The sequence below is a fragment of the Chiloscyllium plagiosum genome, chromosome 12, assembly GCF_004010195.1.
Source record: "Chiloscyllium plagiosum isolate BGI_BamShark_2017 chromosome 12, ASM401019v2, whole genome shotgun sequence".
NCBI classification, from domain to species: Eukaryota; Metazoa; Chordata; class Chondrichthyes; order Orectolobiformes; family Hemiscylliidae; genus Chiloscyllium; species Chiloscyllium plagiosum.
Genome location: NC_057721.1, coordinates 84,731,199 through 84,747,499, shown reverse-complemented (window position 1 = coordinate 84,747,499; position 16,301 = coordinate 84,731,199). Strand labels below are relative to the sequence as shown.

General features: G+C 44.3%; 1 protein-coding gene across 1 annotated transcript in view; it reads right to left on the bottom strand.

The window, feature by feature from the left end:
• rsph1 (radial spoke head component 1) overlaps positions 1 to 16,301 on the bottom strand; it is a gene marked incomplete at its 5' end in the record, with an annotated part of 35,601 nt that overhangs the window by 15,651 nt on the left and 3,649 nt on the right. The window contains 3 exons of the mRNA XM_043700207.1: positions 1,805 to 1,940; positions 3,806 to 3,896; positions 4,344 to 4,449. Coding sequence (XP_043556142.1) covers positions 1,805 to 1,940; positions 3,806 to 3,896; positions 4,344 to 4,449 — 333 coding nt within the window. The remainder of the gene's footprint in view (positions 1 to 1,804; positions 1,941 to 3,805; positions 3,897 to 4,343; positions 4,450 to 16,301) is intronic.

Genomic DNA, 16,301 nt, shown 5'->3' with positions numbered 1-16,301 from the left:
AGGTGGAGGGTGTGGATGGTGTCTCAAATGTATGTGGGAGATCTTGGACTAAGGGGGATAGGACGGTTTTGGGGTGGGGTTGAGGTCAAGAGGGCAATAGGAGCAGGTGTCCGCAGGTTGGCACCTGGCTTCAGCCCCCAACCCCCTCCCCGTCCACTGGTTGAATGGTGATGTTGGGTTTGGAGCGGAGGGAGTGAAGGGCTGCGTGTTGCGAGGGTGAGAGATTGGAGTGAGTGAGTGAGAGGGTGGACAGGCTGAGGTGGTCAATGTCCTGTCAGCAGTTGGAGATGAAGAGATTGAGGACGGGCAACAGACCAGCATGAGGTGTCCAAGTGGATGGAGTATGCTGGAGGCGAGAGAAGAGATCCTGGGCCGCCTCCACAGCCTGATGCCTGGAGGAAGAATGGCTCATCTTCTACCTTGGGACCCTCCAACCACACAGAATCAATGTTGATTTTGCCAGTTTCTCCCCTGCGCCCACCTTATCCCAGATCCAACCCTCCAATTTGGTACCGGCCTCTTGAACTGTCCTACCTGTCCACCCTCCACTCCGACCTATCACAATCCCCCCCCCCCCAACATCATCTACCTGCCTTCCTCCAGCCCCATCCCCCTCCCATTTATCTCTCACCCCCCTCGGGCCTCCCAACATTCCTAATGAAGAGAATATGCTCAAAGTGTCGATTCTCCTGCTCCTCGGATGCTGCCTGACCGGCCGTACTTTTCCAGCACCACACATTTTGTCAGGAAACTGAGAAACCAACTCCAGAAGAATGCTGCCAGGCAATCTTCAGCACATTGGTCCCATCTGTTCCAAACTATGTTTATCTAGCAATGAAAGCAGTAAACCTCATTCCTTAACTCTCTTGAAAGAATTAACAGTATTAACAAGATGAGCCACAGCCCATATTACTGTTGAAAGGTTCTGATAAATCATACAGTCCTTCAACCCCTTTTTAAAACCAGAATGTCCACAGTTCTATACTCCAGTTGTCGTAATCCTTCAGTATTTCTGTTTACTTTCAGTAACATTATCTTCCTTCATTACCCAATGCCCATTATTAGCAGTGTGTACCATCTACAAGATGCACTGCAGTAATTTCCAAGGCTTCTGAGACAATAACTCCAAACCCACCAAGAAAGACAAGGGCAGCCAATGCATGGGAACCACATCAGCCTGACTTGGAAATATATCAATGTGCTTTTGCTGCCGCTGGATCACGATCCTGGAACTCCTTCCCTAACAATTCTATTGATGTACCTACACCACATGGATTGCAGCAGTTCAGGAAGCTAGCTGACCACCACCTTCTCAAGGACAATTAAATGCTGGCCTATCACTGAATTAAAAATAAAAATGATCTTGCACAAAGCTTAATGATTGTATGGAGTGTACAAAGTCAGAAGTCAGATGACACCAGGTTATAGTCAAACAGTTTTATTTGCAATCACACACTGCTCCTTTGCGCTCCAAAAGTTTGTGATTTCAAATAAACCTGTTCGACTATAACCTGGTGTCATGTGACTTCTGACTTTGTTCAGGAGAAAGTGAGGACTGCAGATGGTGGAGATTAGAGTTGAGAGTGTGGTTCTGGAAAAGCACAGCAGGTCAGGCAGCATCCGAGGAGCAGGAGAATCAATGTTTTGGGCAAGAGCCCTTCATCAGGAATCTGACTTTGTCCACCCCAGTACAACACTGGCATCTCCACATCATGTATGGAGTGAGGAAGCACAGTGATTCAAGGGACAATTGTGGTGAGGTGAGAGACACTGTTGAGATTCCTGCCACAAACACAACACTTACATTGTTATTGAGAAAGTTGCCCTGGTATCGGTGGTTCAGGTGAATGAGCTCTCCAGCTTCGATCTGCTTTCCATGAACCCAGGTTCCCACATATTTGGAGCCAGCCTGTGCATACATGTAGATGCCCTGACCATGCCTGGTGAAGGAAAGCAATAAAAAGAGATCCAGATGAAAGGTGTATGACTGAAAGACACATCACTTTCTTGGATTTCAAGTGAGTGGTATGTGGATGTTGGTCTATTTTTGTGAACCCTCTTGAAAATTAACTCCGTTAATCCTTCTTGAACAATGATTTTAAACCACAATGTGCCTCCTGGAATGTTAATGGAAGGTTGGTTATACTGTGGGGTTTACAACCAGAAAGAGAAAATATTAAGTTATTGATTTAGCAGCAGTTTAATTGAACATTTTGATGGAGACTCTAACTGGGGTCAGAAGCAAGTGTAGTCTGTCCAAGAAAAAACAGACTGTTTAGAGTAGTTAGGGGAATACGTTACTTCAGTGAATGTTGTTTGTGAACCTTGTTTAGAACTCTGAAAATTATTAATAGACTGACAAACTCTAAGCTCTCAATTGTGTGAGGATCCAACTAAGAAGACTTCACAGGTTGCAGGACCAGGCTGACAAGAAGCGGTTGATCAGGAACTAATTTTTCTAGAGTTTGGTGTTATGGCAAAGTGATGGTGTTAGGATTAGATGAGATTTTGTTTTACTATGTATTTTGACATTTTTAAAACTATTTATTTAGATAGTTTGGTCTGATTTGTTTATTTTTATTTCTTGTGTGTGTAATAAACTTTGGTTGCACTGACGAAACTAAATCTGCCGTATTGCGTGTATTAGTGAAAGACCTTCTGGTAAAAAGAATCTTTCAAGTGAGATTTCATTCTGGGATCTGATCTGTCCAGTTTTTGATGCAGACTTGATCAGCTGGGATCATAACAACACTTTCAAAATAAACAAATCCTTCACGACTTTACCATGTGTTACTTATCTAATGGGCCATTGAGAACTTTATCAACTGTCAACTTTTATTTAATAAATTCACCAAGATAGCTGCCCAGTAAGATTATCCAGTGAGTAGCTATGCATTTAGGAACAGGCTTCCAGACTCATTCCGTATCTTGTGCTGAATAGCGTGTGGAGTCAGTGTTCTCTGAGTTGGGAAGAGGCTATCAAAGGATGTTACTGCAGTTATCATTATCTCAAGATTCCATTTGGACAGAGGATAAGAGCAAGGCTGGTCTCCATGGTGACGGTTCTCATGGTGTAAACTTGTAGTCTGAGATCACAACTTAACCTTGGACTTTGACTTAAATGCCTGAGGGTAGCTCATTCCAGCAGAAACCAAGGGCTTTCATCACAGAGTGAAGATGAGGTGAGAAACAATGAGCTTTCACATCCCATCCTACCAAGTAACCTTTCTCCTCAGGAAACTGACCTCTTGCATTTGATAAAGCTGCGAATTGATCATATTGGAATTGTAATTGATCTGACTGTGTTAGAGGGTAGTCGAAATGTGTGGCACTGGAAAAGCACAGCAGGTCAGGCAGCATCCGAGGAGCATGAGATTTGACATTTTCGACATAAGCTCTTCATCAGGAATGTTTCTGATGAAGGGCTTATGCCTGAAACGTCAATTCTCCTGTTCCTTGGATGCTGCCTGACCTGCTGTGCTTTTCCAGTGCCACACTTTTCAATTCTGACCTCCAGCATCTGCAATCCTCATTTTCTCCTGTGTTAGAGGGCAAACAGCCTCACTCTAAATGGCCAAGTACAGCGACATGATGTGGTTATATATTTCAGTGAGATAAATCAGCCTGAACTTCAAAGAAATTCTAACTGCTGATGCTATCCCACCTCACGTCAACATCATCAACTCAGAAATTAGCGAACTTACTTGGCTACAATGTTAAAATTTAACAGCCCTCCCATCCCCATCCCCATCCCCACAATGAGCAGAAGGCTGGTATTACACTCAATATTAGACCTGTGTTGTACCTTTGATGAGCAAGCCATTCTCCAGTATATGTATCACCATTTGGATAATAATAAGTTCCTTCTCCGTGTCGCTGATCATGTGCCCAGCTTCCTGCATGAGACAAGGAACAGAGTTGGTGGGTAACCAGGAGGGATTGCAGGATAGCAGATTGTGTGAATGACTGACTAAATCCCCAGGCGTACAGTCCTGTCACAGTGTGATTAAATGAGCCCTTAATAGAGGAGCCCTGTCACTTGTTATTGACTGGCTCCTAGATTTAGAATGTCATTGGAGCCGGAGCCAACATGTTCAATCTCAAGCTGCAAGCACTCTTGCTTTTTTCTCACTATCACAGTTAGTAGACACAAAGAAAGTATTTTTATGATTGGCTAAGATTTGAACTTGTGGTATTGTTTTGTGCAGGAATACACAGTTCAACTGCTAAGATGTCAGCTAATCAGAACACAGCACAGATTGTGTCCTGTGCTTTAATGGTATGAGCAAGATCTCTTTATTGCACACTGTATAATAAGAGAAGACTAGATGGCAAAATGTTACCTTCATACTTGGAACCATCTGGATAATAGAAGGTCCCTTGACCATGTTTCTTGTTCTGCAGATATTCACCTACATAACGTGCTCCATTCTTAAACCTGTATGTTCCCTGCAACATTAATCAAAATTTCAAAGTAAATTGCAGAAAGGTGAGTATCATAAATATTGTTACTGATTGAAGGCTGCAATCTGCATTTACACAAGTTGCTTCGTCCAAAACCAGGCAAGTGAAAAGCTAAGCACCACAAGACATGGGGAGCAGCAGAGCTGACCCCACCCAGCATCTACATGAAGGCAAGCTAAACACCTTCTACACCACTGTGAAAGAGGCCTACTACTCCATCCCCCACCCTCATTTTGGGAACTCCGACCACAATGCCAGCTTACAGACAAAAGTTCAAGCAGGAGACTCCCTCGCGGATACAGGTCCAGTGCTGGTCGAAGGAAGCAGAGGATCAACTCCAGTGCTGTCCGGAATTGGCTGATTGGGCCATGTTCAAACAGTCCGCAGGTACTTTGGACAAGTACGCCACCACCGTCACAGACTTTATCAGCAAGTGTGGGGAGGACGGCATACCGAGGGAGTCAATCCGGATGTTCCCCAACAGGAAATGATGGATGAATCAGGACATACAGAACCTGCTAAAAAACAGGCATGAAGCCTTCAAATCAGGAGAGCCACTCAAATATAAGGAATCCAAGTATGACCTTCGCAGAGCCATTAGGACAACCAAGGACCAATACCGATCCAAACGAGCCTTCTACACTCGCTTTGAGCGGAATTTCGGTGGAGAGGTAATACCTATTCCGACATGTCCTGACAAACCTATCCCAACAGTCATTGCATCAGAGGTCCTTTGTGTGAATCCAAGGAAAGCGATGGGACCAGACGTACCAGGCCCGTGCACTCAGAGCATACGCAGATCAACTGGCAGAGGTCTTCTCGGACATCTTCAACCTCTCCCTGCAGCAGGCCACTGTCCCTGCCTGTTTCAAGAGGGCCAACATCATCCCTGTGCCCAAGAAAGCTCATGCAGCATGTCTCAATGACTCCCGCCCAGTGGCCCTAAATTCAGTGGTCATGAAGTGATTTGAAAGGCTGGTCATGGTAACTCCAGCCTTCCCACTACTCCTGACCCACTCCAGTTTGCCTATCAGACTAACAGATACATGTCTGATGCCATACCACTTGCCCTTCACTCCACCCTCAAACATCATGACACCAAGAACAGCTACGTAAGAATCCTACTCATTGACTACAATTTAGCCTTCAACACTATTATCCCCTCGAGACTGATTACTAAACTTAGTGATCTCGGACTAAGCCCCACTCTCTGCAACTGGGTCCTCAGTTTTCTGAGTAACAGGTCACAATTAGTGAAGATTGGGGACAATATTTCATTCTCACTAACACTCAACACTGGAGCCCCCCAGGGATGTGTAATCAGCCCCCTACTGTACTCACTGTATACCCATGACTGCGTCGCCAAATACCAGACTAATGCCAAATTACAAGTTCGCTGATGACACCACCATAGTAGGTCGAATCTCAGATGGCGACGAAACAGACTACCAACGGGAGGTGGAAGACCTGGAAAAATGGTGCACTGAGAATAACCTAGCTCTCAATGCCAGCAAACCAAGGAACTCGTCATTGACTTTCAGTGGAATGTTACTCATGCCACCCTACACATTAACAGCACAGAGGTGGAACGATTGGAGAGTGTCAAGCTCCTGGGAGTGGTCATCAACAACAAGCTTTCTTGGACTCTTCATGTGGACGTACTGGTTACAAAGGTCCAACAACGTCTCTTCTGACCAGTAAGTTTGCAGACGACACTAAGATTGTAGTAGAAAGCATAGGGGACTATCAAAGAATACAGGAGAATATAGATAGACTGGAGAGTTGGGCGGAGAAGTAGCAGATGGAGTTTAATCCCAGCAAATGTGAGGTGATGTATTTTGATATGGAGATGCTGGTGTTGGACTGGGGTGTACAAAGTTAAAAATCACACAACACCAGGTTATAGTCCAACAGGTTTAATTGGAAGCACTAGCTTTTGGAGCCCTGCTCCTTCATCAGGTGGTTGTGGAGTATAAGATTGTAAGGCACAGAATTTATAGCAAAAGTTTACAGTGTGATGTAACTGAAATTATACATTGAAAAATACCTTGATTGTTTGTTAAGTCTCTCATCTGTTAGAATGACCATGACAGTTTCACTTCTTTCATATGCAAATCGCAAAACTTTTTTTAAAAAGTTGCATTTTAGATTAGGTAACTTACAGTGTGGAAACAGGCCCTTCGCCCCAACAAGTCCACACCGACTGGCAAACCCACCCAGACCCATTCCCCTACACCTAACACTACAGGCAATTTAGCATGGCCAATTCACCTAACCTGCACATTTTTGGACTGTGGGAGGAAACCAGAGCACCCAGAGGAAACCCACGCAGACATGGGGAGAACGTGCAAACTCCACACAGTCAGTCGCCTGAGGCGGGAATTGAACCCGGGTCTACGACGCTGTGAGGCAACAGTGCTAACCACTGTGCCACCGTGCCACCCCAACCACTGTGCCACTTTAACAATTGGTATCAGCCCAGACAATTTTTGGGTATTAGCACCCCTCTGTACTGCTGTCTGTTCCATAATATTTAGACTGATTCTAATCTAAAAAATGAATTAACAGAATCTTTCATGGATTCATGCAGTTTTTGAGCAAACTACAATGTAACTCTGCAAGTACAAATTCACCCCACAAACTTGTGTGTGTGTGTATTTGTGTATATAGGAGTGTCTGTGTGTGTGTGTAGACACTCATACACACACACTCTCTCTCACACACAGGCACTCCTACATACACAAATACACACACACACAAGTTTGTGGGGTGAATTTGTACTTGCAGAGTTACATTGTAGTTTGCTCATAAACTGCATGAATCCATGTAAGAGTCTATTAATTCATTTGTTTAGATTAGAATCAGTCTAAACATTATGGCACAGACAGCAACACAGAGGGGTGCTAATACCCAAAAGATTGTCTGGGCTGACACCAGTTGTTAAAGCTGTAAATGTGTTGCTGGAAAAGCGCAGCAGGTCAGGCAGGAGAATCGACGTTTCGGGCATAAGCCCTTCTTCAGGAATGAGGAAAGTTTGTCCAGCAGGCTAAGATAAAAGGTAGGGAGGAGGGACTTGGGGGAGGGGCGTCGAAAATGTGATAGGTGGAAAGAGGTCAAGGTGAGGGTGATAGGTCAGACTGGGGTGGGGGCGGAGAGGTCAGGAAGAAGATTGCAGGTTAGGAAGGCGGTGCTGAATTCGATGGATTTGACTGAGACAAGGTGGGGGGAGGGGAAATGAGGAAACTGGTGAAATCCGAGTTCATCCCTTGTGGTTGGAGGGTTCCTAGGCGGAAGATGAGGCACTCTTCCTCCAACCGTCGTGTTGTTGTGGTCTGGCGATGGAGGAGTCCAAAGACCTGCATACTGGCGATGGAGGAGTCCAAAGACTCACTTGAGAATGTAACTTTTAACCTGGTGTTGTGTGATTTTCAACTGGTGTATTCTGGGAAGTCTAATTCCCGAGCGAACTATACTGTAAATGGAAAAGCCGTGGGAAAAGTTGATGAGCAGAGAGATTTGGGAGTGCAGGTCCATTGTACCCTGAAGTTGGCTGCACAGGTGAATAGAGAGGTCAAGAAGGCATATGGTATGCTTGCCTTCATCAGATGGGGTATTGAGTATAAGAGCTGGCAGGTCATGTTAAAATTGTACAAGACCTTGGGTTCGGCCATATTTAGAGTACTGTGTACAGTTCTGGTCACCACATTACCAAAAGAATGTGGATGTTTTGGAGAGGGTGCAGAAAAGGTTTATGAGAATGTTGCCTGGTATGGAAGGTGCTAGCTATGAAGAGAGGTTGAGTAGGTTAGGTTTGTTTTCATGTCAGAAAATGAGATTGAAGGGGGACCTGATTGAGGTTTACAAAACCATGAAGGGTATAGATAGGGTAGATAGAGATAAGCTTTTTCCCAGGGTGAGGGATTCAATAACGAGAAGTCACGCATTCAAGGTGAAAGGTGGAAAGTTTAAGGGGGACACACGTGACAAGTACTTTACACAGAGGGTGGTAGGTGTCTGGAACGCATTGCCAGCAGAGGTGGTACAGGCAGGCACGGTAGATTCATTTAAGATGCTTCTGGACAGATGCATGAGTAGGTGGGGAATAGAGGGATCCAGATGCTTAAGAATTGGGCGATAGGTTTAGACAGTGGATTTGGATCGGCTCAAGCTTGGAGGGCCGAAGGGCCTGTTCCCGGGGTGTAAACTTTGTTTGTTCTTTGTTCTTTCTCAGGCAGCTGAGAAAATTTGGCATGACGGCGAATATCCTTGCCAACTTTTATAGGAGAGCCATCGAGAGCATTCTGTCTGGATGTACCACTACCTGGAGGAGAAAGTGAGGTCTGCTGAAGAAGGGCTTATGCCCGAAACGTCGATTCTCCTGTTCCCTGGATGCTGCCTGACCTGCTGCGCTTTTCCAGCAACACATTTTCAGCTCTGTACCACTACCTGGTATAGCAACTGTACCATTCAAGATCAAAGACAGTTACAGAGAGCGATGAACTCAGCCCAGATAATCACAAAACTCAACCTCCCATCTATAGAATCCATCTACCAGGCCCACTGTCAAGGAAAGGCCACCAGCATTCTCACATATCCATCCCACCCTGGCAATGTTTTTCTACAACCTCTACCATCAGGGAGAAGGTACAGAAGCCTGAACGTATGTACCAATCAGTTTCGAAAAAGTTACTACCCTATTGTTGTTAGAATACTGAATGGACTCACAATCTCTTAGCATTTGCCTATACCTGTGTTTTGGTTTTTGCCACTGTTTACCGATTATTTACTTATCTATGATATTTAACTCTGTGATCTGCCTGTATTGCTCGCAAGACAAAGCTTTTACTGTACCTCAGTACACGTGACAATAAATTCAATTCAATTCAATTCTCAACCACCCTATCGAAAAGCAATACAAACGTCAAAGAAATTATATACCTGAACGCCTAGGCCACTCTGTTCTACAACACGACCCAAGACCCTACCTTTAATTTGTAAGTCTTGCCTTTGTTTGTTTTGCCAAAATGCAATACCTTGCATTTATCCAAATTAAACTCCATCTGCCACTCTTCAGCCCTTTGATCCAATAGATCAAGATAGTGGTGAGATAGGGAATTAAAGTAAATTCGAGGTGCATGCAAAAAGTGTCCTACAGTACTTAAGGGTGACTTCAACCTGCAAGGATTGGACAAACCATATTAGTAAGGATGCTCTGGTGAATGAACTCCTGGAATGTCTCCAATTTTTTTCAGTCTAGTCCAACTAAGGAACAGGCTAGCTGACATTTGATTTTATACAATGAGAAATATTAGATTAGATTGCCTATAGTATGGAAACAGGCACTTCGGCCCAACAAGTCCACACCGACCCTCCGAAAAGTAACCCACCCAGACCCATTCCCCTACCCAGTATTTACCCCTAACTAATGCACCTAATACTATGGGCAATGTAGCATGGCCAATTCACCTAACATGCACATCGTTGGCTTGTGGGAGGAAGCCAGAGCAGGAAACCAACGCAGACACAGGGAGAATGTGCAAACTCCACACAGAGAGTTACCCAAGGCTGGAATCGAACCTGGGAACCTGGTGCTGTGAGACAGCAGTTCAAACCACTGAGCCACTGTGCCGCCCCTAGGGTTAAAGGTTAAATAATAATTTTGTTCTGAGGTCCTTCATAAAAAGTGACCATAATATCAGACAGAGATCATAGAGTCATAGAAAATTATGAAGGGAATAGGTAACATAAAAGCAGGGCATCATAGTAAATGGAGAAAGATATGGAAGCTGGGAAACTCAGCAAAATAAATAGTGTTGTCTTGAAGAGTCCACATTACAGACGAGGTGGTGCTGAAAGTGTTAAAATGCACAAAGCTAGATAAATCTCTGGAACCTGATCAAGTGTATCCCAATTGTGGGAAACTACGGAAAATTGTGGGGCCTCTATCGACAACCAGGGATAAGCTACCGGAAGTTTGAAGGGTGGATAATGTCCCATTATTTAAGAAAAGCTGCCAGGAAAAGCCAGAGAACTGTAGACCGCTGAGCCTAATTTCACTGATTAGAAGGTTGTTGCAGGAGATTCTGAGAGACGGGATCTACATAGAACATAGAAAAGTATAGCACAGAACAGGCCCTTAGGCCCACGATGTTTTGCCAAGATTTAATCCTAATGTAAAATATAGTAACTTAACCTACGCACCCCTCAACTCACTGCTATCCATGTCCATGTCCATGTCCAGCAGTCGCTTAAATTACTCTGCTTCCACCACCACCGCTAGCAACGCATTCCATGCATTCACAACGCTCTGCGTAAAGAACCTACCTCTGACGTCTCCTTTATACCTTCCTCCTAATATCTTCAAACTATAACTTCTCGCACCAGTCAATCCTGCCGTGGGGAAAAGTCCCTGGCTATTGACTCTATCTATTCTTCTCATTATTTTGTACACCTCTATCAGGTCTCTTCTCTTCCTCCTTCTCTCCAGAGAGAAAAGTCTGAGCTTATTCAACCTTTCTTCATAAGGCAAGCCCTCCAGTCCAGGCAGCATCCTGGTAAACCTTCTTTGCACCCTCTCCAAAGCCTCTGTATCTTTCCTATGGTAGGGCGACCAGAACTGGACACAATATTCCAAATGTGGTCTCACCAGGGACGTGTAGAGCTGCAGCAAAACCTTGCGGCTCTTAAACTCGATCCCCCTGTTAATGAAAGCCAAAATAGCTTTCTGCACAACCCTATCTCTACATGGCATATGGAAAGGCAAGGTCTGATCAGGGATAGTCAGCATGGCTTTGTGTGCGGGAAATTGTGTCTCACAAACTTGATTGAGCTTTTTGAAGACTTTACCAAGAAGATAGATGAACATAGAGCAGTAGACATTGTATACATGAGTTTAGCAAGGCCTTCAACAAGGTTTTGCATGGGAGACTAATTAGTAAGGTTAGATCATGTGGGATCCAGGGAGAGCTAGCCAGTTGGATACAAAATTGGCTTGATAGTAGGAGACAGAGGGTGGTGGTAGAGGGTTGTTCTTCAGACTGGAGGCCTGTGACTAGCAGTGTGCCTCAAGGATCAGTGCTGGGTCCACTGTTGTTCATCATTTATATCAATGAGTCAGATGTGAATATAGTAGGCATGGTTAGTAAGTTTGCGATGACATCAAAATTGGAAATATAGTGGGTAGTGAAGAAGGTTATCTACAACGGGATCTTGATCAACTGGGCCAATCGGCTGAGAAATGGCACGTGGCGTTTAATACAAATAAATGCAAGTGTCGCATTTTGGTAATGTTATGGACCAGACGAAACATTCATCTTATTTAAAGGCAAGTGTAAGGTGCTGTGTTTGAGATGTAATTCAATTGGTCACGCTACTTGACTTTAAGCAAATCACACTTTATTCTGACACTAGAGTTAAAATACATACAAAAGAAGAATTGTTATAACTTTGACTCTATCGGAATACTTAACAGAATATTGGATTACTTGACTACTAAACAGCAACTGTTCCAATATAGTAAAATCCCAATAAAATAGATTATGTCACTTGTGATGTTTCTCCAGTCCATTAGGAAAGAACACCAAGAGAAACCTCCAGCAGACCAAGAGCTTTGGCAGCTTCCACAACCAACTTCAAAACCCCAGCAACTGTTGAAAGCTCAATTAAAACCCTTGTTCAATGAGAGCCTGACTCCACCATTCATACTGCTTATAGATTCATAAATTCATTCATAGATTCATACAGTGCAGAAGAGGTCCTTCAGCTCATTGAGTCTGTACTGACATAACCATCAGTAAAAGTGTGCTAATCCCAATATCCTGCACTTCTCCCATATCCTTGAATGTTATGATTCTTGAAGTTCTTATCAAATATTTTTTAAAGGTTATAAGGTTTCCGGCTTCCACGAGACAATGTGTTCCTTATTCCGACTACTCACTGAGTGAACATGTTTTTTCCCAAATCTCCTCTGAAACTCCTGCTCCTTACCCTAAAACCATGCTCTCTCATGATTGAGCCCTCAACAAAAGGGAACAGCTGCTGTCTATTTCATCCTGTCCATACCCCTCATAATCTTATACCTCAATCATGTCTCCCCTCCCCCAGTCTTCTCTGCTCCAAAGAAAACAATCCAAGTCTATCTAGTCTCTTCTTATTGCTCAATTTCTCCACCCCAGGTAGCCTCTGGTGAACCCCCTCTGTGTCCCCTCAAGTGCTATCACATCCTTCCTGTAGTGAGGTGACCAGAAATACACAAATTGTGGCCTGACCAACACTCTGTACATCTCCAACATTACCTCCTTGCTCTTATACTCTGTACCACAACTGATGAAAGCAAGTGTCCTATATGCCTTAACTATCCTATTCACATGCTCTGCCGACATCAGGAATCTGTGAATAATTACTCCAAGATCCTTCTGTTCCTCTAAGCTACCCAGTATCCTGTCATTCATTAATTATTTCCTCATCTTGTTTCTTCTTCCAAAGTGCATCACCTCGCTTTTATCAGGGTTAAATACCATCTGCCACTGCTCTGCCCATCTGCCCAACCCTACAATGTCTCCTGTAACATACAACCATTTTCTTCGCTATTAACCACTCTACCAATCTTGGTGTCATCTGCAAATTTGCTTAACATTCCCCCACTTTTTCATCTATGTCATTTATGTATACAATAAACAATAAGGATCCAGCATATAATTGGTCAGATTAATCGGACAAGTACGGTGTCGAGTCAGGACCCTGAAGGGGGTGTGGAAGAAGGTAACACCGGACCTCGTTAAGATTAATTAAATTAGCAACAATTGGAGGCACGGGGAGTTGCCTGTGTAACGATCGATCTGTAAATAACGTTAAAGGAGAATATATTCCGCCCAACAGTCCATTGGGGAAAATGTTGGGAAATTGGGTACACAACTCCCGGACGCGGGGGAAAGATAAGGCTGTAATGATAAAATATTGTTGTTTTGTCTGGACTCGAGAAAGCATTAAGGAGTCTGGTATTTGTTTTGGCCCAAATATGGGTCCGATGAAGATTGGCTGTGCCAAGATCTGAATATATACGTCAATCAGAAAGAAACATACAGTCAAGAAGAGTCAGAATATGCGGCTTGTTGGATAGAGGGTGCGGGGGTAAAATTATATCCCATGAATATGGAGGAATCAGGGAAAGAACAGAAAAAGAATGAACAAGGGAAGCCACAATGGGATCCCTTAACGTCTTTGCTGCCCCCGTATACTACTCCCCGGAATGAGCCTACAGCTCCCGAAGTAGAACCGAGTCCAGACACAGAAAGGGGAACGGACTCTGAACTAAAAGATACAGAACCTGGGGGGGGGGCCAGAGTCACTCGAGCCACCACATGTAAAGGAGGGGCAGAGATAAGGTAAAATGTAAAATTATGTCCCTTATGAGAGGTTCCGATTGGGGAAGGTACAATCGGATATGTAAACGCTCCCTTAAAAGTTTAATAGAGGATCCGGTTGGACTAGCCAAACAATTAGATCAATTCCTAAGGCCTAATTTATATACGTGGGGAGAACTGAAGGCAATTTTAGGAACATTATTTTCAGGGGAAGAACGAGGTATGATTAGGAGAGCGGCTTTTACAGGAATGGGAAAAGAAGCACCCAGTTGGGGAAGAAGGGGCCCCAGCAGAACAGAAATTCCCAAATGTTGACCCTCATTGGGAAAATAATTACAGAGAAGATAGGGAGTCAATGCGGGATGTACGTGAAATGGTAATATTAGGAATTAAAGAGGCGGCACCGAGATCACAAAACTTTGTTAAGGCTTTCGAAGTACGACAAGAGAAAGATGAAACCCCTTCTGCATTTCTTCAAAGGCTCAAGGAGGCCACAAGGAAATATTCGGGAATGGATCCCGATGATCTGGTAGCTCAGGGACTCTTAAAGGTCCAGTTTGTGACTAAATCATGGCCGGACATACAAAAGAAATTACAGAAATTAGATGGATGGAGTGAAAGACGGATGGAAGAACTGTTATGTGAGGCACAGAAAGTGTATGTGAAAAGGGAAGACGAGAAGCAGAAACAGAAAGCCAAAATGATGGTGGCGGCAGTAGAAGAAATAACAAAAAGGAGGCTGGGATCGGGGATAACAGGAAGGATAGGGGAGGATACGAAAGACAAAGGTCGGACATCAGGGGAAGGAGGCAACAGGCAGGATGTTACCATTGCGGAAAAATGGGGCATTTTAAACGGGAATGCCCGGAATTAGGACGAGAAATGGAAGCCGTTTCCCTAATGACCTTAGATGAAGATTAGGGGAGTCAGGGGCTCCTTCCTCCTGAGACCCACCGGGAACCCTTGATAAATCTAAAGGTGGGACCTGAAGCGGAGGAGGCAGTATTTTTGGTGGACATGGGAGCGGCATGATCATCCCTAAGTTTTAGACCTACTGGTGTTAAATTGACTAACAAGAATCTCAGGGTTTCCAGAGTAAAAAGCGAAGAATTCTTGGTGCCTATTTTTGAGCCAACCCTAATTAGAGGAAATGATGAGGAAGTGACAGGACAATTACCAACTGTAGAGTTCAATGATAAGTTCTTAAAAAAAAACCTATATTGTGGCGCTCGGTTCTTCTTTGTCTGTCCTTAGGAAGAAGGGTCTGTTGACCCAGACACCTCCACTTGAGTTTGCAGTACATCGGATACGACCGGGTGATTGGGTCCTGATAAAGACCTGGAAAGATACCAAACTGCACCCAAGCTGGGAGGGACCGTTCCTAACCCTCCTGACTACTGAAACAGCCATCCGAACTGCTGAAAAAGGGTGGAGTCATCACACTTATGTTGAGGGCCCCTTGGACGCTCCTTCCCCTTTGGCAGAGTGGCAAACTCATCCTATAGACAACCCTCTGAAAGTCAAACTGAGCAAAAAGAATGGACTGAGATAAGAGACTATTAAGTATTGGTTAAAAAAAAACTGTATCTCAAAACAATTGTAAGTGTTGCATGGACTCCCTCCTCCCTGGCATACAAAGGGTTAAGGAACAGACAGGTAGGGTTGTGAGCTGAAATGAGTGGTCAGCTTTATATTGTCACGATAATATTGGCACTAGCTGCCAAGGGGGGGGTGAGAAAAATCATTTTACCGCTTTATGTCAGAATTATGCTAAACTAAAGGGGCATACCGACTGTTGGGTATGTGCTGAGGTCCCACACCATAGGGAATCCGGAATTCCTCTCACGGTAATACCACTTACCAAAAGAGAAATGTACGATTTGACTCAGGGCTGAAAATGTGTTGCGAGAAAAGCGCAGCAGGTCAGGTAGCATCCAGGGAACAGGAGAATCGATTTGTCTCAGGCTCAAACAATACAAAATGGAGATCTGACAGGGGTAATTATAACTTTGCGGGATGGTTCCTTCGACCAGCCCTGAAAACTCTGGGTGCTATCGATGGCGTTAGAGTTTCCCCATCGAAAGGAGCAGTAAATACCACTTGTTTCTGTAATCAGAATGATACACCCTTCCGATTAGGAAAATCATCTTGTGTCTACACCAGCCAAGCCACTGCCACGACCATTCCCCAAATATTAAACGGAGCATATTGGATATGCGGCCTGAAGGCCTATCCATTTATTCCCGGGGAAAAATACATTCACGTAACCGAATGTATAGGAATGTTATGATGTTGATCAAACACAGCCTCAAAGCCAGAAAGGCTGGAGTGACTGCTGCTACCTCACCTATATAATTCCCCACTTGAGGCTGTTAAAGAGAGCCCCAAAAATACCTCGGAATAAACAGGGAGGAAGGCGAGTAACCCGGAAAGTAACCGAAGGAGATCGCCTCCTCTGGACTTTGATACCTATGT